We start from the raw sequence: 22,500 nt of genomic DNA, 5'->3' as shown, positions 1-22,500 counted from the left end.
AGGTGTCTTATGACATCACATGAACTATCAACATGTTCCACTAACAACAAACAACCCAAAAAGTCAGTATACTTTTTCCTTTTTTTTTTTTTTTTTAACATTGTAGGCTATATAGTGTTTTATCATTTCAAACCCACAAACCTTAATTTGAAAAGTGTCTTTTTTTTTTTTAAAGACACACATTCTGGGGACAACTGAGACTATATATAAAAAAAAATTAAATTTGATTGTGTGAAGAACACTTTAAAAATCTTTCTTTTTTTCACTATAAAAAAGCACCTCTTGTGGAATAGAAAGGTTCCATGGATGTTAAAGGTTCTTCATGGAACCATCGAGGCCAATAAAGAACCTTATCTTACTTGTAAAGGGTACTTGAGTTTGTGGTTCTTTGGAAATGTTTTTTTTTTTTTTAAGTTCCTGTAACCTACCAGCCCTGAACACTTAACAGCAAATATTGCACCGAGTTGCTCTATCAGCATTTTTAAATGAAAGTCCAAGGAAACTAAGAGTAGCCTATCCATTTAAAAAAAGAGGACAAATGTGAACCGTCAGAGGCTTCCCCAAGCAGGGAGGTCTGCGAAAAAATGCGGATTCCCTGGTGTCTCAAGAGCGGGGCGGTTTAGTTTAGTAGAACAGCCGGGCCAGACTCAAACCCGCAGATAGTGATTGAGAGTGATGGTTAAATGGATTAGAGAGAGAGGGAGGGAGAGGGAGAGAGAGAGGTGGGAGATTTGCCATGAAGCTTTCTGCCCTTGAACACACAGGGCAAATCTGATCCAGTAAAGTAGACAGCACGCGCACTACAAGTCCATATTCTCACTTTTGGATACTTCGCACACACGCGCGCGCGCACACACACACACACACACACACACACACACACACACACATACATACACATATACACACCCTCCTCCAGTTATTCAGCATCTCCTGCAGAAGTAGGGCACCGTCCTCCCGTGACGAACCGACAGAGTGTGCATTAAAAAAACTCTCCGGCTGGGAGGAATAATAAAAAAACAAACACGGAAGAACCGCATCCTCGCTGCGGGAGGCGATGCCGTTTCGGGCGCTCGGTGAGTCCATCTCAACTACTTCAGCAACCGGATGCACGCAGCTCCCGTTTCAGAAGCGAGCCTGTCAAAGCGTCTCACTTTTGATTAATGTTTGACACCCCAAAAAGTTGTTTCTGCTCGAGTTTAAACGTAAAAGCAGCTCTCTTACCGAGTTGCACCGCGGAATGTGTTTTATTGGAGCTCCATCTCGCAGTTCCTCATCTTTACACGCGGGACGCGCGCGCGCGCGACACACCCCGTCCGCTCTGCAGAGGGAAGACGATTTAAAACTGTTATCTGATGCTAAACTACAAGAGTTATCAACTTTAGTCACGTTTTGTGTCACATTACGGATGTTGGATTACCTCCAGGGTGTGTACGAGGAATATCGATGCTTGTTTGAGATGTTTTACAGTATATGGAGGAGGAGTAGCCTGTTCTGTCAGCGAGTGGAACTTGTACGTTTTTACGTGAGGCAAAGCGAAAATATAATATCTAACAGTTTTAATTACTTTTCTACACTAAATTAATCTCTGAAATGATCAGACTGGTGGTGAATGAAGAATTAAAAACAACAGGAATGAGATTTTGAGCGTAATGTACTACTCTGCACTGTAAATATGTTCAATTTGGAGGTAAAAACTGGTATTGTAGTTGTGGCTGATATTGCAATCATTACGGTAAGACTTTATCGTTATAGTGTAATTACATATTTAAGTACCGAGTAATATTAATTAACAACATGTACTTACTAAATGGTAAGGGTAGGATTAGGGTTAGTTGCATGTAATTATGCATAATTTACTGTTATTACTATGGTAAGTACATGTAACATATGTAACAAGGATACTGTAAAATAAAGTGTAACCATATATATATATATTTATATAATGTACATTAACCAACCTCCAGTAATTCAACTATTAAATGTACAAATGACTTGCAGTTCACCAGAATTGGCCTCTCAAAGCCAAAGCTCAGTGTTACCGGCAGGAACATATTTAACACTAAATGAATCTAAAAACACGAACTAATCAACATTAAATGTAAATAAATACAAACTTTAAAATAAAATAAAATGAAAACAAAAAACAAATTGTCGGTTAAAACATGATGTTTTCTAGGCTACCTGATCTGACTTAAACATTTCTTAATGTAGTCTGTTTAATTCATGTTGAAATATTTTTGACTTGAATAAAACCAGTTTATTCAATGGTTATGTTACCTGATCAAATATGTGTACATTCACTGCATTTGCAACCTCTGAAATTGATGCCATCACTATGTGCGTATCTGCACATGTGAGACCCTTCCTCACTCCTCCCTTTTCCCAATGAAAATTAAACGTAGTTCATTCAGGAAACCATTTAACATGCAATATATGGTAGTATCTGCGTGATATATAACGCACATCCCTTTCTCTGCTCTTCCTTGAAGTCCTGTCTTACATAATTTCTGCCTGTTAAATGTGTGTCTGTGTGTGTGTACCATGCATGTATGCGAGATCAGCCATCTGTCCAGACTGGTGGCGGTTCACAGGATGACATGCAACGTCTGTTTAGGGGGGGTTTGGCAAATTAGACCATCAGCGGAAAGCATTGCTAGAAAAAAAAACAGGCTGACATCAAGCGCTTGTGTGCGAGTGAACAAAACAGCAGTGAACTTGAGCACTAAATTGTGTGGTGTTTGTTTTCAGGACCATGGACAGCAGCTGCTGAAGTCTGGAGAATGAGATCAGGCGGATACTTCTGACTTTGGAAAGGGGGATACACACTTCATGTGTGGGACACAGACCTTCAGCACATAAATATGCTCTGTGGGGACGCAGTCCAGGAGCTGCTATGGATGTAAGTCCGAGTAGAAGCATCACACATCAGGACGGTGTCCAAACACACAGAAGTAAGACTTGCCGTCTCAGTGCAAACAATACACACAACAATAAACTTGCTTTACAAGAATTTCCCTCAACCTCATAACAACAAAACACGTGCACATTTTTTCTATATATCTGACTTTTTCCTCTTGGAGTAAATGAAAGCATGACTGTGGCGAAGTTATGGGATGTTTTAACCTGACCACCGGTGCAGCTGTTCCATGTTAACGCGTCCCACCTCTGAACCCACGGTGGTCCCTTTCCCTTCGGAAACCCCCTCTCGGTCACGTGCCTGCCATGCGTGCACGCGCGGGACTCCTCTACCTGCTGGTGCACGTGCTGGCGAGAGCCCGAGGCCAGTACGACCTGTGCAAGTCTCTCGTGAGCACGGACGAAGGCGCCGTGTGGGAGCATTACGCGTGCCAACCCAAAGCCCAGTTCATGAAGGAGTACATGCGCATCCGCGTGGAGCCGCCGGGCATCACCTGTGGGAACCCGCCGGAGAGATTCTGCACGCTGGTGAGTCCTCTGAACTGCACTGGAAGAAATGATGTTGTTAGTAATGTGGACTGGGGTAACTATGCTTAAAAATCCAGTAAAGGGGATATACCACACATAACATTTCCCATGACAGATATACACTAGCATCTAAAAGATTTCTTTGAAAAATAAATTAATATTTTTATTCAGCAAGGATGCATTGAATTGATCAAGAGTGACAAATACATTTAGAATGTTGCAAAAGATTCTATTTCAAATAAATGCTCTTCTTTTGAACTTTCTATTCATCAAATTCAGTCACGTCTTCCACAAAAATATGAAGCAGCTCAAATGCTTTCAACATTGATAATAATCAGCAGCACATCATCATATTAGAATGATTTCTGAAGGATCATGTGACACTGAAGACTGGAGTAATGATGCTGAAAATTCAGCTTTGATCACAGGAATAAATTACATTTTACAATATATTAACATAGAAAACAGTTTTTTAAAATTGTAATAATATTTCACAATATTAATATTTTTACTGTATTTTTGATCAAATAAATGCAGCCTTGGTGAGCAGAAGAGACTTCTTTCAAAAAATCTTTCTGACCTCAGACTTATGAATGGTAGTGGAGGTGTTCTGAGAAATCAGCCCATACATTATATCAATATTACCCCAAAAACATATCAGATTGACATATTCAAAAACAACCAGAAATAATAGACCACCCGTGCAACTTTGGCCTGCTTTTGTCAACATGCCATGATCAGGGGACATACTAATTCTACTCTTGCATACTATTTAGGACAGATAGTGTGTGAAATAGGGAAGTAGTGTGTGATATAAATATACAGCATGCTAATTCCTGCTTCTCACAACCAGAAGTTCAGAGTTTACGTGTCACACGGTCAGCAGGCTTGACAGTGATGTGTTTCTTCCTGCATGCCTCTTCCGCTCATTAGCCTGACAAAGACAATTAATTAAGTGACGTAACGTTTTCCCAGTAGCCGTGACAGACTTTCCTATAAGCTAGCAAGTGGGCGCTCAACACATTAAGATTACTGGTTACCAGTTGCGCTCATTCATTTGGTTAACTGCTAATGCACAATGAGTTTGTACACACTGAAAAAAAAAAATTGGTGTAAAAACAAATTTCACTATTAATGACAAAGAAACTGCAAGTAACACATTGAATTAAACGTAAAATTCTGAAGAATTTTTTTTATTATTTAAAAATTCCAAAAAAATATGTTTTACAGTGTTGGATTCTGCTCTGTGTTAAAGCTTTGTTTTAAAATAAAACTCTTTAAATATAATGATTATTGCCCAAAAAGTGTGCGGGGTTGACTAACTGATTATACTATGAACTATACATAAAGAAGTAGTACACTAATCAAAGTGTCAATTAGGCCACATTTACACTGCAGGTCTTGATGCCCAGTTCCCGATTTATTGACTATATCCGACCAGATTACATCTTCGATTAAAAGTGACCCATTTTTTATATCTGCATTTACACAATAAACTTGGCGAAACAGCCCAAGGCTGACGTACAGACCCGGAAAAGCTTAGGCCGAAAAGGAAATAAAACCGATGCGATTTGCAATGGATGCAGATTAAATGATAATACAAGCTTTTGCTTTCCGCACTAAGTCAGCAAAACATCGGTCTCTTAAGGCGGAGAAAAATAAAGGAGAGCCCTTGTTGCAGCCTTGGCACTGTGAAGAGTCATGTGATTGGAGTTGACATCATTCGCCACCGTGGCTTTTTTCAATGATGTACGACTCGCATTGACAGGTGAATATCTGATCTGTATGCTTACATGGCACGTATCCGATTCGTATCAGATTTTTTCCCACGTATGAATGAGGCCTGAAACCGATCTGAGAATATCGGAATCCGTGTGTTTTTTTCCTTCTTATAAGTTCATGGGTCATATCTGATCTGTGCCACATAGGAGGAAATTGCAGAATTGTGTCACTTGAACCATGTAATGTAAGTGCAGCCTCAGTACCTGGGATGGGACGGACCTCAGGCAGATGTTTCCGGTTTGTTCCCCAATCCGTTTTTTGATCAAACTAAGCAGGGCTCGCAGAACGGTGCCAACCTGCGCCCATCATGTGGGCGGAGGTTTTGAAGCAGCGTTAATTTGAGCAGGATCTGCCATGCAGGTCACCGACCGCAGCAGAAAAAATGCAGCTGAGGTCAGCATGCGTGGAGAGCAGAAGGCCGAGGTGTTGTTTACCCACGTGGGTTAGTTGGCAGAGTCAGGCTCACAGGAACAGAGGACCGGGAGGATTATTCTCAAGGGCAAGGAGGTCACTTGGTGCACCTAATTTGAGATTACAGTATGATGAAAAGATTCAGAATCAAAAGATATTCCACCACCAATGAGTTCTGTTAGTAAAAAGAGATTGAAATATATATTGCTATATATTGTGGGTGGTTGCCAAGGTGTTGCTATGCAGTTGTTCTGGGTGGTTTCAAGGTTGTTTGTTCCTGCCTGGCACAGGGAGAACAAGAGCATAAATAAATACTGGTGTCAAGGGAAAATAGGTAATACAACACTGATCAAATTATCAAGACACTGCAATGTCGTACACAGACACACACACACACAAGTGTTGTTCACTACAGATGATTAGGAAGGAATTGAGACTTTTTACAATGAAGCTGCTGACGGGACAGACTGTTATTGGTCTCCTATGAGAGCCGGAAATGGACACAGCTCTTACACACTTAGCAGTTAATGCTGTGTTTAATGTTAGGTTAAAGGAGCCCCATAGTCTCATACTCTCTCTCTCACACACACACACACACACACACACACTGTTGTGTAGTGACTTTTAAATTGTATGTATGGCTTCATTATGGTGCTTTTTAAGCTTTTTTTGGGGGGTCATTTTTATTAGTCTTTAATTGCATGGAAAAGAACAGTTTGGACATTTAGCAAAACATCTCCTTTTATGTTTTATTGTATGTAAATCATGACAGAATTATTATCGCTTTAAACCAGATGGATTTGTTTGAATATTGTGGCATGCAAATTTACTCTGAAAATTTGGACTCTTACTTAAACACAGACTGGAAAAGCAAACAAACACTCACACATTTACACAAACACAATTTAAAGGGAAATCATTCACCCAAAAATGATAATTCTGTCATTATTTACTGACCGTCATGTTGTTCCAAACTCACATGAGTTGGAATATGGTGCTCAAATTGTATGTATGACTACTTTTCTTATACTTTTATGATGCATTTATGATAGCATTTGATCCCAATTTACTGTCAGTGCATGTGCAGTGTGAACATTCTGCAAAAACATCTAATTTTATGTTTTATGCTATGTAAATCATGACAGAAATATCATTTTTGGGTGAACTATCCCTTTAAACACTAGATGGATTTGTTTGAATATTGTGGCATGGAAAGTTACTTTGAAAATTCGGATTCCTACTTAAACCTGAAAGGGAAAATCTAACACACACACACACACACACACACACACACACACACACACACACACACACACACACACACACACACACACACACACACACACACACACACACACACACACACACACACACACACACACACACACACACACACACTTTAGCTTAGTTTAGTTTATTAATCTATAAAGCACATTTAAAAACAACAGATGTTGAAACCAAAGTGCTGTACAACAAATAAAAAACAAACTTAAAGGATTAGTTCACCTCAAAATGAAAATTTCCTGATAATTGACTCACCCCAATGCCATCCAAGATGTTCATGTCTTTCTTTCTTCAGTGGAAAAGAAATTACGTTTTTTGAGGAAAACATTTCAGGATTTTTCTCCACACAATGGACTACAATGGTAACCAAATTGTTGAAGTCCAAATCAATGCAGTTTCAAAGGACTCTGAAGTGCTTCAAAGGGCTCTGCACGATCCCAGCTGAGGAATAGGGTCTTATCTAGCGAAACGATCAGTCATTTTCTAAAATAAAATAAAAATTATATACTTTTTAACCACGATTGTTCGTCTTGTGCTGGTCTGCGATGTGCCAGCTGGGCATTACGTAATCACGTTGGAAAGGTCACGCTGGACGTAGGCGGAAGTGCCGCCCCATTGTTTACAAAGCGAACGTGCGAAGACTAATACAAACGCCCTTTAACAAAAAAGGTAAAACAATGATGTCGGATGATTTTGAAGTTGGAGGAGAAAAGGAGATGGAGTTTACGAGTGAGATGGCGGTACTTCCACCTACGTCCAGCGTGACCTTTTTCAACGTGATTACGTAATGCCTGGCACATCGCAGACCAGCACAAGACGAACAATTGTGGTTAAAAAGTATATAATTTTTATTTTCTTTAGAAAATGACCAATCGTTTCGCTAGATAAGACCCTATTCCTCAGCTGGGATCGTGCAGAGCCCTTTGAAGCACTTCAGACCCCTTTGAAACTGCATTGATTTGGACTTCAACAATTTGGTTGCCGTTGAAGTCCATTGTGTGGAGAAAAATCCTGAAATGTTTTCCTCAAAAAACTTAATTTCTTTTCCACTGAAGAAAGAAAGACATGAACATCTTGGATGGCATTGGGGGGAGTAAATTATCAGGAAATTTTCATTTTGAGGTGAACTAATCCTTTAAAACATAATAAAATATCTGAAAACCAATTGGACAAAATCATAATTGTGTCATCATTTACTAACCCTCATGTTGTTCCAAACTACATGAGTTGGAATATGGTGCTCAAATCGTTTTTATGACTACTTTTAAGGTGCTTTTTAAGCTTGACAGCATTGGTCCACATTTACTCTCATTGCATGGAAACGAACAATCATTCTGCAAAACATCTCCCTTTTGTGTTTTATGCTATGTAAATAATTTTTAGGGTGAACTATCCCTTTAAACCCTAGATGGATTTGTTTGAATATTGTGGCATGCAAAGTTACTCCGAAAATTTGGATTCTTACTTAAACCTGAAGGGGAAAAGCTAACACACACACACACTCACACACACACACACACACACAAACCTCTGAGTCTCGAATCGTTGTGCTGGAGTCGTCCGTTAATGGACTGGCCTCTGGAATGTTCCTCGGGTCGTCCCAAGCTCTTTAATATTGATGGGGCCCTTAATGGTCCCGCAAGCAGACATCCACAGCGCGCCCAAACATTTTCCTTTTACATTCTAGACATGACGAGGTCGGGCAGGCTGCCACAGTCAGCACTTTACAACAGACGGGATCCTCCCTAGCATCTCTCCTTCCAAGTAAATGACTAACGCGGATGACAGAGAAAAGCGCACAGTTAACCGACAGCCTGGGTAAAATTACTGCATTAAACTTTACAAAAGGGGATCTTTTTGAAATACAGTTTGTGTTATGAAAACATATAGTACGTTTCAGCATTCACAACTTCCTGTGCAGTCCAAAAACAGCATCTATTAAAGCTTAAATGCAAAAATTTCTTGTCGTGAACTTTCACAATTTTCTAAACTTCAGATAGATAAACTCAACTCGTCCATGTTTGCACATTAATGAAACCTGGCCCACACACACACACACACACACACACACACACACACAAGGAGGAAGTAAGACTATAAAAACACTATTATTAGAGAAAAAAGTCATGAAAATAAGTGTACAAATTTTCCTCATCAATATTTTGATGGTTTAATCAAAGTTGTAGGGTCATTAAAAACAAATCCGGACATCACTTTTGGCCAATAATGTCCATATGTTTTAATGACCCGATAAGATATGATTTCTTTAAAATTACTTTCCTTTTTGTTTGATGTCACTAAGTACTAGTATTTTATAACCATCTGTCATATAGAGAAACTAAACATCCCAATGAATAAAAGTTCTGTCCTACATTTTTTTTTAATCTTTGCACAACACACTGTTTCAATCAGGAATATGTCAGATTACGCAAATGAGCTGCAAATGTTATTTTATGCTGATTGTAATAATATCTCGCATCTCACAACAGCTGCTCTTTTTCTAGTCTGTGTGAGTTAGTGTGTGTTTTGTGTCCATTGCTGTGGTTGCATGCTGTGTGTGTGTGTGTGTGTGTGTGTGTGTGTGTGTGTGTGTTTGTGCTTTCTTCTGCCCAGGCTCCAAAATTAAAACTCATTGAGCTGCATACAGAATGTGAGTAAAAATGTCCTTTTCAGGGTTACTCCTCAGTAAGTTGGTAAATTAAACTGGAATTGAATACATGCAAATCAAACTGTCTACTAAAGAAAACATCTGTCAAGACTCAGTGGGAATTTATATACAAATCTTTTTTTTTTTTTTTTTTTTTGAACATCATGTGGTGACAAATATTTCTCACATGAAGCCACCTAAATCGAAATGTCTCTTCATGTTTGTGTGACATCTGGCTTGTTTTGTACAGTATATGATAATGCAATGAACACAGCTAAATGAGTCCATTGTCATAGATACAAAATGTATTTGTAATAAAATCATGCCCAGTAATACATATTTATCACTAAAATCTTTCAATTCACCGACCATTGGCAGATCATGTGACAAAAGTTAAAATCGGGACCCTGTGGCATAGTTTTCTTTCAAGTGGTTTCTGAGTTGTTCATATTATCAGGAAAGAAAAAGAGAGAGAGAGAGAGATCCCTAATGATGGGGGAATCACAGCTTAGTTCAGCGGAAAAAAGGGAGCGCACACACACACTCACACACTCACACATGCACACACTCAAACTAAATAAGCATGTGCTGTTCATGCATACACCTCTCTAAAAGTGCAGAACCTCAAGGCACATGAAACGCGTTAATGCGTGAACATATGTCGTGTGTGTATGAAAGTAGAAAACCCTCGTGCTACACAACAGAGCTCTCTGATTTAGAGGCACAAATGAGCCAATGCTATAAATAGAAATTAGAGAGAGAGAGAGAGAGAGAGAGAGAAGCGGGAAGTGAAGAAGAAAGAGGGGGAGGAAACAGGAAGAAGGGAGAAGAGATTTGACAGAATATAGAAAACAATGAGACACTGCTTATGTTCAGAATAGAATACCAACTTATTACTTACTAAACATACTGTATACTGCATACTTTTTAAAAATAGCCAGTGAAACAGTAGGCAATATCCCATTTCACAAAGTTGCATCTCACTACGTTGCATGCTTAATATCTACCATTCAATAAAGCACAAAAAAACAAAGTTGAACACACTGCATTATGCGATACACCCGAAATCGAATACTTTCCTTCTTTATAGTATGCGAAAAACAGTATACCAACAGAGTAGTATGTCCGAATCCATAGTGTTCAGCGGGTGAAAAGTAGCCGGATGACCTACCAATACCGGTGAGATTCTTAAGTGCGCATTCGGTGGACACTTTCCTATCCCATGAGGCCACAGGAGAGGAGTTGTGAATGGCAGTGAAGCAATGCAACTGAAGTAACAACATGGCGGATGTAGTACGTCTGAATTTCATTCATACTGTTTTAACGGTCGTGAAGTAAGTTCAATTTCAAATGTAGGACCTACTTAGACAGTGCGTGATTTCCGACACACACCGTACGTCACTCTCAGAAGAAATGGTCCTATATAGAACCTTAAAGGGATGGTTCGGAGTAAAATCAACCTAGTGTCCTTTGCACCATGACCTCGAGTCAAACACCCCCCCAGGCTAATGGATCCAAGGTTGTATCTCGTAAATTACCCCACTAATAATGCCCAGAATGGTACAAAACTTCTACAGTAGTACAAATAGGTTCTGTACTCATAAAACAGGGCATTGGAAAGTTTGTAAGTACATCAGGAGTTTATTTAAATAACACTTGCCTGACGGCTAATGCTACCGCTAACCCGGACACTGACGTCACTTCGCTGAGTTGAGAAAAGCACGTAAAAGTCCTGGCAGAAAGCGATGCATAAGGATGTAGTGTAACGACGCCCAGTTCCAGGAATGCACTAATATTTTGTTGGTAGTACCAGTTTATAACAATTATTAGTTAACACTAAGTTGTCAACACTTCGGAAAAAATAATAATTCGTCGTTACACTACATCCTTATTTGGTGTCCGGGTTAGCGGTAGCATTAGCCATCAGGCAAGTGTTATTTAAATAAACTCCTGATGTACTTACAAACTTTCCAATGCCTCGTTTTATGAGAACAGAACCTATTTGTACGACTGTAGAAGTTTGGTGCCATTCTGGGCATTATTAGTGGGGTAATTTACGAGATACAACCTTGGATCCATTAGCGCCTGCACTAAGCCATCCGGCTGATATCTCTAAATAAGCTCTAACTTTAATAATGTTCAACCAAGGGAAAAAAAGGCTTCTGGGCAGGGTGTTTGGCCCGAGGTCATGGTGCAAAGGACCCTAGATTGATTTTACTCCGAACCATCCCTTTAAAGGGTTCTTTCAGGCACTTCATAGAACCTTTTAGGGGCTCCTATCATGGATCATTTGGATTTTGTTTCATTATTATAATTTTTTGTTAATTTAATTCAATTTTATGAATTAAACAGCTCATTACACTTTATCACTAAAAAAGACATATGTCCTTATATAGAATCTTTTTGACATGAAGGATTCTTTCAAATTGAGTGAAAAACCCCTAGGTCTCTATAATAAAACCCCATTTAACCTGTTTTTCATAAGATTGTTTACTGCACGTTTGGGCACAAGTAGTCATTTGGGTATTCTGTGCACACAGAAAATGTGCTTACTGTGCACAGTATTTACTACATACTGTAGAAAGAGAGTAGTACAGAAACAAAGGGAAAGAACTGAGTGAAAACAGCTTGAGATGGACAATAGACAATAGACAGCTGGTGTACTACTTTAATAGGATGAATCTGTCGCCTCACTCTGATCTCACTGATCTCAGCGCACAGACATTCAATTTCACCAATACATCTTATAAAAACTAAACTATAAAGATCTGGAGATCTAGAATAAAGGCTTGTGGACATTATGACATGCTTTATTGGAGTACTTGATATAGAAAATATGGAAATGTTTTCTATGCCATATACAGTGCTATGCATAAGTTTAGACACCCATGCTAAAGTTGACTAAAAAAAGGAATAAAAAATCATCTTTTGGAAATTGAACTTCATGCCTTAATTAAAAAAAAAAGGAAAAATCCAACCTTTAAGGACACCAATTTTCTTTGTGAATGAATAATGTATCGTAAATAAATAAATGTTCTTCCTTAAAATACAATAACCGGTTTTATTTCAGTTAGCCTAATAGCTGTTTTGATTGAGTAATGATCTTATGGAAAATACTCCATGCCAATCTCTAGGTATGGTGAAGGCTATGTGATGATGTGGGGCTATTTTAATTCCAAAGGCCAAGGGAACTTTATCAGGATGCATAGTATCCTGGATCCATGAAGTAACTGGCCTTTAAAAATAAAAATCTGCCTGCCTCTATGGGAATTTAACATAGGGGTGTCCAGACTTATGCACCCTGTATTTTAAGGAAGAACATTTATTTATTTACGATACATTATTCATTCACAAAGAAAATTGGTGTCCTTAAAGGTTGGATTTTTCCTAATTTTTTTAATTAAGGCAAATTTCGGTTCAATAAAGGTTCAATTTCCAAAAGATGATTTTTTATTCCTCTTTTTAGTCAACTTTAGCATGGATGTCTAAACTTATGCATAGCACTGTATTTTCCATATTCTTTGTTCTAAACTAATGCAGTTTAATGCAATATGCATCTGAAGGAAGCACTACTGTGATTTTACCATGGTATAGTTAGATACTACATTGGAAAGCATCTAAAACCCCTTAACCATGGTTAAAAATAAATAAATAAATAAATAAATAATAATAATCAGTGCAATACACTGCCTCAACTGCAACATGATACAAAATAAATAAATGTATATAAAAAATAATTATCATAATAAGCAATGAATTCATAGCACAAATCAAACATTACATCGAATGTAAAATAGCTTTCTCTGAATAATATTTGAAATGCAGCAAGTGCAGAAATGTTCCAATCATCCTTGAATTTCATAATATCTATAACAAAAAAAGATTGATTACATGTTAGGTTGTATGAGATTACTAGTACAGTTCATCTTAATACCCACAAAACTAATGTGAAGAACTTAGAAAGAAAGTTTCCAAAGCTTTGACCTCATAGTTTTTTCATTTGGAAAAGACGAATGTGTTTGCAAGCCCTTTCCGACGCTCCAGAACTTTTATTAAAGAACAGCCTTTTTAGGTTTTGCCATCTTGTGTATTCTGTCGTGATATTGCAGTGTTTTTTCCTTTGGCTATATTTACACTTAATCATGACGTGCACCTGTGCCGAAACACCAGGTGAGCGCCGCTGTCAGATCTGTTTGCTAATTCATTATTTTTATTGTTTGCTATGCTCTTTATTTAAATTGATTAAATAAATTAACTTAAATCAGATAAATGTACTGTATATTTCTATACTTCATACCAAACAACACTACAAAAATAAGAGTCCTGCTCACTCCAAACTTACATCACCACATCTACAATAAATAATAATAATAATAAATAAAAAATATATATATTCAGTAACTTCTATAAGTTTGTGAGTCTTCATAAAGGATTCATTAAAAGAATCAGCTCAAATGAATCATTTGTTCTTTAAGCATCAATAGAAAGAAATTTTTTATGTTATTACAATGCATTCAAACTGCATACTCACATTCAACTCTGGTATTTTTATATTTTAATAATGCTGACGATTCAGCAGTGCAGGAAACTTATAACATTCAAAAAACGTACACACTTCTCTTTTAAGCTCTGTTAGAAATCCTAGTGAGCTGCCTAAATATACATTAACATTTTAAGAAATCATAACTGTGCTCTCAGCATGCAGGTTGCTCTAAATAGTAAGAAAAAAAATAATTGTGCCTTCTAAGAGACTGTTATGTGCTATTCATGCAAGTTCACATCCCACACCCCCCTTGCATATTTGTTTTTTAAATATTTTGTGTAATGTAATAATTTAATTAGACTTTTAGCCATGCATCAATAAGACTTCAGTGCTGTCAGCTCCGTTTAACACATTTTATCTCTGAAAGGCACAGAATATCCAAAATAAAGTCCATCTGGGGATCTCATGATGTTCCAACTCAGTCAGGAATCAGGATGCTGCCTCAGAAGGAAGCTGTCTATGTTGACTACAGTCATATAGGCTTTGGAACAGAAGTACACTATTCCTCAGAGTGTTGTATTCTTAGTGATGTTCTCGTAAACCAAATGGGGCTCACATTGTGTTCTCAGTTTCTTAAAGACCGCTATAACTCACTCAAACACACACACACACACACACACTTACAATAAGAAGGTCTAAAGGTATATAAATCCACAGAGACGACAGAGAGTAAGACAGATTAACCGATTTTACAATACTGATGTTGTACTCTAACAGATTGCATGGGATGTGGATGGTGCTCGGTAAAGTTCCAGTGTAACGGTGATGTAATGTCCCAGTTGGTTGGTTTAACAGGCTGCTATATGGACGCTGTGACAGGGATCTAGCTCCATGCTGATTGTTGTCGCAGCGACGGGATTCCAACGCGGATAATTGCTCTAGGAGCTTAGTGATGTGGGCCACCTGCTGGAACAGTTGGCTGTGTGTGTGTGTGTGTGTGTGTGTGTTTATATGGGGCAGGAGGATGGGATTGTCTGGAAAGCATATATGCATGCTAGTTTTGCATCTTTGCCACATGCATTAATGATTATTGGGCCATAGTCATTGGCTAAAACATGGACAAAACTCATTAGTGAGAGAACCTGATCCTGGATTATAATATTAAAACCGTGTCACTTAGACAGCAGAAACACACATGCGTTCATTCATGCATGCACAAACTCACATGCAAACATGCACACATGCATAAAAGCACAGGTATGCACATTTGCAAACATACGCACACACAGATGCAAATATACATTTGCAATGCAAGCACATGCATGCATACTGTACAGGCACATACAGAACAAGCATGCAAATACATGCACATATACACACAAGCATTGCCAATACATGCACACAAGCCTGCAAAAACCCAAACACACACACATACATCGATGAAATACACATGCACACACATTCATGCAAGCACACACTCACACATTTACTGTACTTTTCTGTCACAGGCAGAATTTATCTTTGACTTATAGTTTTCATAAAAATAGTACTAATGATATTTGTATACCCTGCTCTAAGCTTACCCCTCACAGAAAACATTCTGTGTTTTTATATTTTCATTATTTAGCATGTTAATTAAGCTGTTATTCTCGTGGGAGCCGTTGGCGGATCCTCAGAATGTAGGTGATTTCAGGTTTTACTATCATTTTGGGGACATTTGGTCCCCAAATATATAAACAAAAGCTGACTCAGATACACACATCATGCTGTCAGTCGCACAGTGCACGCTAAGTGTGTCAGAGGGTTGAGTTTCAGTGGATTTGGGGGTTGAAGGTTTCTGTGTAACATTCTCTTCCTTAATCCAACTATAGCTTTAGCGTGTCAGGGGTCAGAGCGTGTTCGCGTGCTTGAATGCGTGCATGCGTGTGGGCAGATGTTGAAGTCAAGTCAGATGATGATTTCTGCAGAGGTTTCTCTCCAATAATATTACAGGAGAGAGAAGAAACATTGGATTAAAAGAGAGATAGAGGGGTGCGTCTTGAGGAAATAGAATGAGGAGAGTGGCAGCGTCGAGGCCTGTAAGAACGGAGCTGTAATGCGATCCCGGGGAAGAGAGTAACATTAAACCCCTTTACTGGAGCAAAGAGTCAGACGATCAGTCAGAACAGAATTAGCGGACTGTAGAATGTGTGTCTGAAAGGATTAAGATGTACAATTTGACCTGCACAAATGCAGAGGAATAACTAGTCACTGGATTCTCCGAACTGCACATGGTCTGTGGCATCAAATGAGTTTAGACGCTTAATAGACACTTAATGGGATAATGCAATATATCTGACAGAACTGCACCCACTGCCAAGCAATGCATATTACATACTGGAATTGGTGAAGCAGAAGCTGCTAAACTGTTCTGGCTCATGCATGTTGCATAAGCGGACAAAAGCGCGATCTAATTGGATGCTGCAGGTTTTTACCTGTGAGAGCTTTCGAGGAAAAGCACTGGACTTCCCAAAATGTACAAAACCTTTTTGAAAAATATGCAAGAGGATGTTTGTAGCAAGTCAATGAGATATCAGATTTGTAGGTATAATATTAATAATAATAATAATATAACATTATGAATGTCACTTTTTATACATTTTTGTTCTTGCTGAATAAAAATTTTATAAGAATTTCTTTCAAATAATTTTTTACTGACCGGTAACAGCATAGTGTAACTTTGCACAAATATAACAAATATATATCTAATATAGGGCTGCACAATATTGAAGAAAAATTATAATGCTTAAAGTGTGTAAAGTAAACTTAAATGATCTGTTATATAACCTACATGTGTGTTTCACATTCTTTTTGTGACAAGAAAACATCCCTACAACTTCTGAAAGTGAACATCAGTGTTTAAGAAGTGTTATTTTAACATCAGTGTAAAACTCAGGGTTTAGGGGTTCAGGTTATCATACATTAGGGTTATTTAACTACAGAAACTGAATAATCAAATGTAAAAATAAAACACAGCTTAGTTTTCACTCTATGATTTAAATATACAGGCCATAAGGCCAAAAGTTTGGACACATTACTATTTTTAATGTTTTTGAAAGAAGTTTCTTCTGCTCATCAAGCCTGCATTTATTTGATCAAAAATACAGATTGTTTTATTTTTTATATTGTGATATATTATTACAATTTAAAATAATTGGTTTTCAATTTATTATACTTTAAATTATCATTTATTTCTGTGATGCAAAGCTGAATTTTCAGGATCATTACTCCAGTCTATCACATGATCCTTTAGAAATCATTCTAATATGATGATTCATTATCAAAGTTGGAAACAGTTCTGCTGCTTAATATTTATTCATAACCTGTGATACTTTTTTTAGGATACTCTGATGAATAAAAAGTAAAAAAAAAAAAAAAAAAAGAAGAAAATGTTTTAAAAATAGAAATCTTTTGTAACAACAATATACACTACTGGTCAGTAATTTGGGGTCAGTCATTTTTTTTCTTTCTTTTTTTGAAATAAATCAATACTTTTATTCAGCAAGGATGTGTTAAATTGATAAAAAGTGATAGTTAAGAAGATTTATATTAATAGAATTTTTTTTTTTTTTTTTTTTTATAAATGCAGTTCTTTTTAACCTTTTATTCATCAAAAATATTAAGCAGCAGAACTGTGTCCAACACTCATAATAAATCATAATATTAGAATGATTTCTAAAGGATCATGTGATAGACTGCAGTAATGATCCTGAAAATTCAGCTTTGCATCACAGAAATAAATGATAATTTAAAGTATAATAAATTGAAAACCAATTCTTTTAAATTGTAATAATATATCACAATATTACTTTTTTTTCTGTATTTTTGATCAAATAAATGCAGGCTTGATGAGCAGAAGAAACTTCTTTCAAAAACATTAAAATTAGTAATGTGTCCAAACTTTTGGCCTGTACTGTATATATACTGATTCTTATTAAAGCAACAAAAGTTATTCAGCCAAGAGCAGTGACTGATTTTCTCTTTGTCTTTAGTTCATGACCACAGTAATTGCAAGCCGATGCGATATGCATATCGCGATATATACATTTGCAATATTTCGATAATTTCGATATATTGTACAGCCCTAATCTAATATATATATATATATATATATATATATATATATATATATATATATATATATATATATAAATAGCTTAATTACTATTATTATAGATTATGTATCATATTTATGTCATATTTGGGCAAAGTTATTATTATTTGTGCAACAGCATTTTGTAAATGAATAAACTGTATAATTAAGCAATATATTTCTTACTTGAGAGTGAATGGCTGTTATGTTAAAAGTTGAATAATTATCCAAACGATACATTAATTGAGTCACTTTACCTGGATCCTGTTGAAAATGTTGAAAAGTATGAATAACAGTAAAAAAAAAACATCAGTCAAACTGATTATCGGTCCATTTGTAATTCTATTTTATACAGACAAACTGTGAGTTTGAGTAAAACTAAGGCTTTATAATTTTACCGCCTCTCTTTATTCTTTCTGTCTTTCTCTTACATACACACACTTTGTTTTATCTCCCCTTTAATTTATTTTTTATTCTCCGTGTGCCTGACTTCATAAATCAGATGATGTATTTCCCAAGATTGCACTGTGCTGTTCAAGCTTCTCTTATGAGGCATGTGTGTGAGTGTGTATTTCTCTGTCGAGGTGTGTACAACACACACAGATTCTGAACACACCCTTAATAGACAGATTCAAAGCCATCATACCTGAACGCAGCTGTGTTAGCATGTGCTATTGTTAGATGATCATCTACTGTGTGATTTTATAAAGAAAGCTGATAGAATTGACCCAGATTTTTAATGATGTGCTTGTGTGTGTGTGTGTGTGTGCAGCAGGAGTTTGCGCTCACAGATCAACACTCCCTGCAGTCTTTTCTTTTAATAAAAGCCCACGACTTCTTCACTGTAGTTTTACAATGACAAGTGTTTGTGAGTTTACAATCTGTCTCACTCACAGTGCACTTTCTGTGCACCACACACACTTTCTACCTGTCTCTATCTCTTTTTGTCAATCACTCAATCACTCAATCAATATCTCTATCACATCTCCTGTCTGAACACTGTCTACCTTAGTGAAAAATAAGCGTGCTTAATTGTATTGAATGTGCACTTGTGTACTTTTCGATATTGCATTTAAAAGTTAACATTTTAAACGTACTAAATTGCAACTGTATAATTACAAATATATGTAATACATGATGTGTAAGTTTCAATTAAATGAAATATTAAGTAATTATGGAATTACAACGATGTTCCTTAGTGGGCCCAAAAAAAAAAAAAGCACTCTTTAGTTCAAATAATTCATAATTTTCAGTCACATGACTGACGAGGCGTCCTGGAGGGCAAAATCTCCATCAATTTTCCATCTGTTTCAACCCATGAATACTTGGATCATCTCTCAAAAGAAGAAAATCAAAAATAATGCACATTTTGGACACTTGTGGTCCATATACATACACTTCTATTAATGATTGCTATCAGGATGTGCAGAGAGTTTCAAGTTTTTATAAAAAAATTCCAACCCTACCTTTTATATAAATTTAAACTATAATACATATTCATTTAATTGAATGAATATGATTTTCTTTGATTTTCTCACAGTTTTAAAGTAAAACATGTTTTTGAAAATACATATTTCATATAAATTCTGTATTCTGTAACTTCACTTTTTAAAACTTTTTTCACTTCGGCAATAATCTGCCAAGTGTCGTCTTTGAAAAGAGATCAAACTTAAGTCTGTTGCTTTGAAGCATTCAAGATTTACCACAGTTTCAGTCGGAAATCAAATGTTCAGGTCTGTGCTCAAAAAGTGAATAAATGGATCATAAATACAGCGTAAATATAATTTAGTACCATAAAATACCCTAAAGATGCAAAGCATAAAAAAAACAAAAAAAAAACATTATCAAACTAAAATAGAGTACATTAATAAAAAATGTCCTACCCTACCTTTAATATAAATTTCAACTATTTATACATATTAATCGAATTGCAATTAAGAGTGTGAAAGTATTACATTGAGTTCTTTTGAAGTAGATTCTCTGTATAAAAGTGTTCTGTCTGTTTGTGTGTGTGTGCAGGAGAACCCGTACCTGTGCAGTGATGAATGTGACGCGTCTAACCCTGACCTGGCTCACCCGCCGCAGCTGATGCAGGACCGCGAGCGCAGCGGCCTGATCACATACTGGCAGACGGTCACGTGGCAGCGCTATCCCGAGCCTCTCCAGGCCAACATCACCCTGTCCTGGAACAAGACCCTCGAACTCACGGACGACATTCAGATCACCTTCGAGTACGGCCGGCCCACGGTCATGGTGCTGGAGAAGTCTCTGAACTTCGGGCGCACGTGGCAGCCCTTCCAGTACTACGCCGACGACTGCGTGGACGCCTTCAACATGCCGCCGAGACGCGTGCGCGACCTGAACGCGGCCAACGCCACGCGCGTCATCTGCACAGAGCAGTTCTCCCGCTGGGTCGGCTCCAAGAACGAGAAGGTGGTGCGGTTCGAGGTGCGCCCGCGCTTCGCCACCTTCGCCGGCCCCAGGCTGCTGAACATGGAGGGCTTGTACACGCGGATGGAGAGCATGAAGGGTTTACGAGATTTCTTCACGTTCACCAATCTCAGGCTCCGGCTCCTCAGGCCCGCGCTCGGAGGAACCTACGTCCAGAGAGACAACCTGCTCAAATACTTCTATGCCATCTCTAACGTCGAGGTGCTAGCCAGGTGAGAACACTCTAACTAGCAGCAAAACCTGCAGAAATTAAAAACAAATGAATCAATAAATGACTTGATAAAACAAATATTATTTTTAAATTACATTTAATCCTGAATTTTTATATATATACAGTACAGGCCAAAAGTTTGGACACATTACTAATTTTAATGTTTTTGAAAGAAGTTTCTTCTGCTCATCAAGCCTGCATTTATTTGATCAAAAATACAGAAAAAAAATAATATTGTGATATATTATTACAATTTAAAATAATTGGTTTTCAATTTATTATACTTTAAATTATCATTTATTTCTGTGATGCAAAGCTGAATTTTCAGGATCATTACTCCAGTCTATCACATGATCCTTTAGAAATCATTCTAATATGATGATTCATTATCAAAGTTGGAAACAGTTCTGCTCCTTAATATTTTTTCATAACCTGTGATACTTTTTTAGGATACTTTGATGAATAATAAAAAAAAAAAGATAAAAAAGATTTAAAAAAAGAAGCAAATGTTTTAAAAATAGAAATCTTTTGTAACAACAATATACACGACTGGTCAGTAATTTGGGGTCAATAATTTTTTTCTTTCTTTTTTTGAAATAAATCAATACTTTTATTCAGCAAGGATGTGTTAAATTGATAAAAAGTGATAGTAAAGAAGATTTATATTATTAGAAAATATTTTTTTTATTTTGAATAAATGCAGTTCTTTTTAACCTTTTATTCATCAAATATATTAAGCAGCAGAACTGTTTCCAACACTCATAATAAATCAGAATATTAGAATGATTTCTAAAGGATCATGTGATCGACTGGATGTCACATGTGACACTGAAGACTGGAGTAATGATCCTGAAAATTCAGCTTTGCATCACAGAAATAAATGATCATTCAAAGTATAATAAATTGAAAACCAATTATTTTAAATTGTAATAATATATCACAATATTACATTTTTTTTCTGTATTTTTGATCAAATAAATGCAGGCTTGATGAGCAGAAGAAACTTCTTTCAAAAACATTAAAAATAGTAATGTGTCCAAACTTTTGGCCTGTACTATATATATATATATATAAATTCTGTATTTCTTTTTCTTTTTTATTCTTTTTAACTTTTATTTATTCTTACTTTACCTTTAAAATGACGTTACATTATTGTAGCTCTTCTGCAATTTCCCCCCATTATACATTTGAAAAAGTAGTATATTAAATATTTGTTTAATGTTCTATACCTGTTATTTACTTAATAAAAAAAATACAAATAATAAAATAATAATAATAATAATAATAATTACAATAATAAATACAATAAAAAATATATATAATTATATATAATTTGTATTTATATTTTTATAAAATGTATTATACATTATTATGGAAAAAATATACTTTGATTATTAATTATAATATCAAATATTATTATAAAATGTCTTAATGCATCCCACTAATGACTGTGTTCACTTACTTGGTATTAGAGGATGGCTAATCTACCCCATGCTATCAGTGTGAGTAAAGCGACTCTACTGAGTCAGGCCAATTATTATCCATAAACCATTTGGAGCAACTCATCTAATCAGATTGCGCCGTGTATAATTATAGAGGCAAACAGATGCTTGTTATCATAATGCACACTATCATAACCAATAACTATTATA

General features: G+C 36.6%; 2 protein-coding genes across 4 annotated transcripts in view; one reads left to right on the top strand and one right to left on the bottom strand.

Annotated features, from left to right (window-relative positions):
* The window catches only part of LOC309478206 (uncharacterized protein), a gene marked incomplete at its 5' end in the record, with an annotated part of 40,696 nt that extends 39,610 nt beyond the window's left edge, over positions 1 to 1,086 (bottom strand). For both annotated transcript variants that reach the window (XM_082141822.1, XM_082141823.1), the window contains one exon: positions 910 to 1,086. In XM_082141822.1, coding sequence (XP_081997948.1) covers positions 910 to 1,086 — 177 coding nt within the window. The remainder of the gene's footprint in view (positions 1 to 909) is intronic.
* Positions 937 to 22,500, top strand: part of ntng2b (netrin g2b) — a 78,858-nt gene continuing 57,294 nt past the window's right edge. The window contains exons 1-3 of one of the 2 annotated variants that reach the window (XM_082141662.1): positions 937 to 1,076; positions 2,752 to 3,447; positions 20,206 to 20,849. In XM_082141662.1, the coding sequence (XP_081997788.1) occupies positions 3,226 to 3,447; positions 20,206 to 20,849 (866 nt within the window). In that variant the 5' untranslated portion in view covers positions 937 to 1,076; positions 2,752 to 3,225. Of the gene's footprint in view, positions 1,077 to 1,289; positions 1,428 to 2,751; positions 3,448 to 20,205; positions 20,850 to 22,500 lie in introns of those variants that run through there. The other variant, XM_082141663.1, reaches the window with a different exon arrangement.

This window comes from Leuciscus leuciscus (genome assembly GCF_965113295.1).
Source record: "Leuciscus leuciscus genome assembly, chromosome: 16".
Taxonomy (NCBI): domain Eukaryota; kingdom Metazoa; phylum Chordata; class Actinopteri; order Cypriniformes; family Leuciscidae; genus Leuciscus; species Leuciscus leuciscus.
Note: the sequence above shows the minus strand (reverse complement) of the source record. Positions and strands in the feature narration are given on the sequence as shown.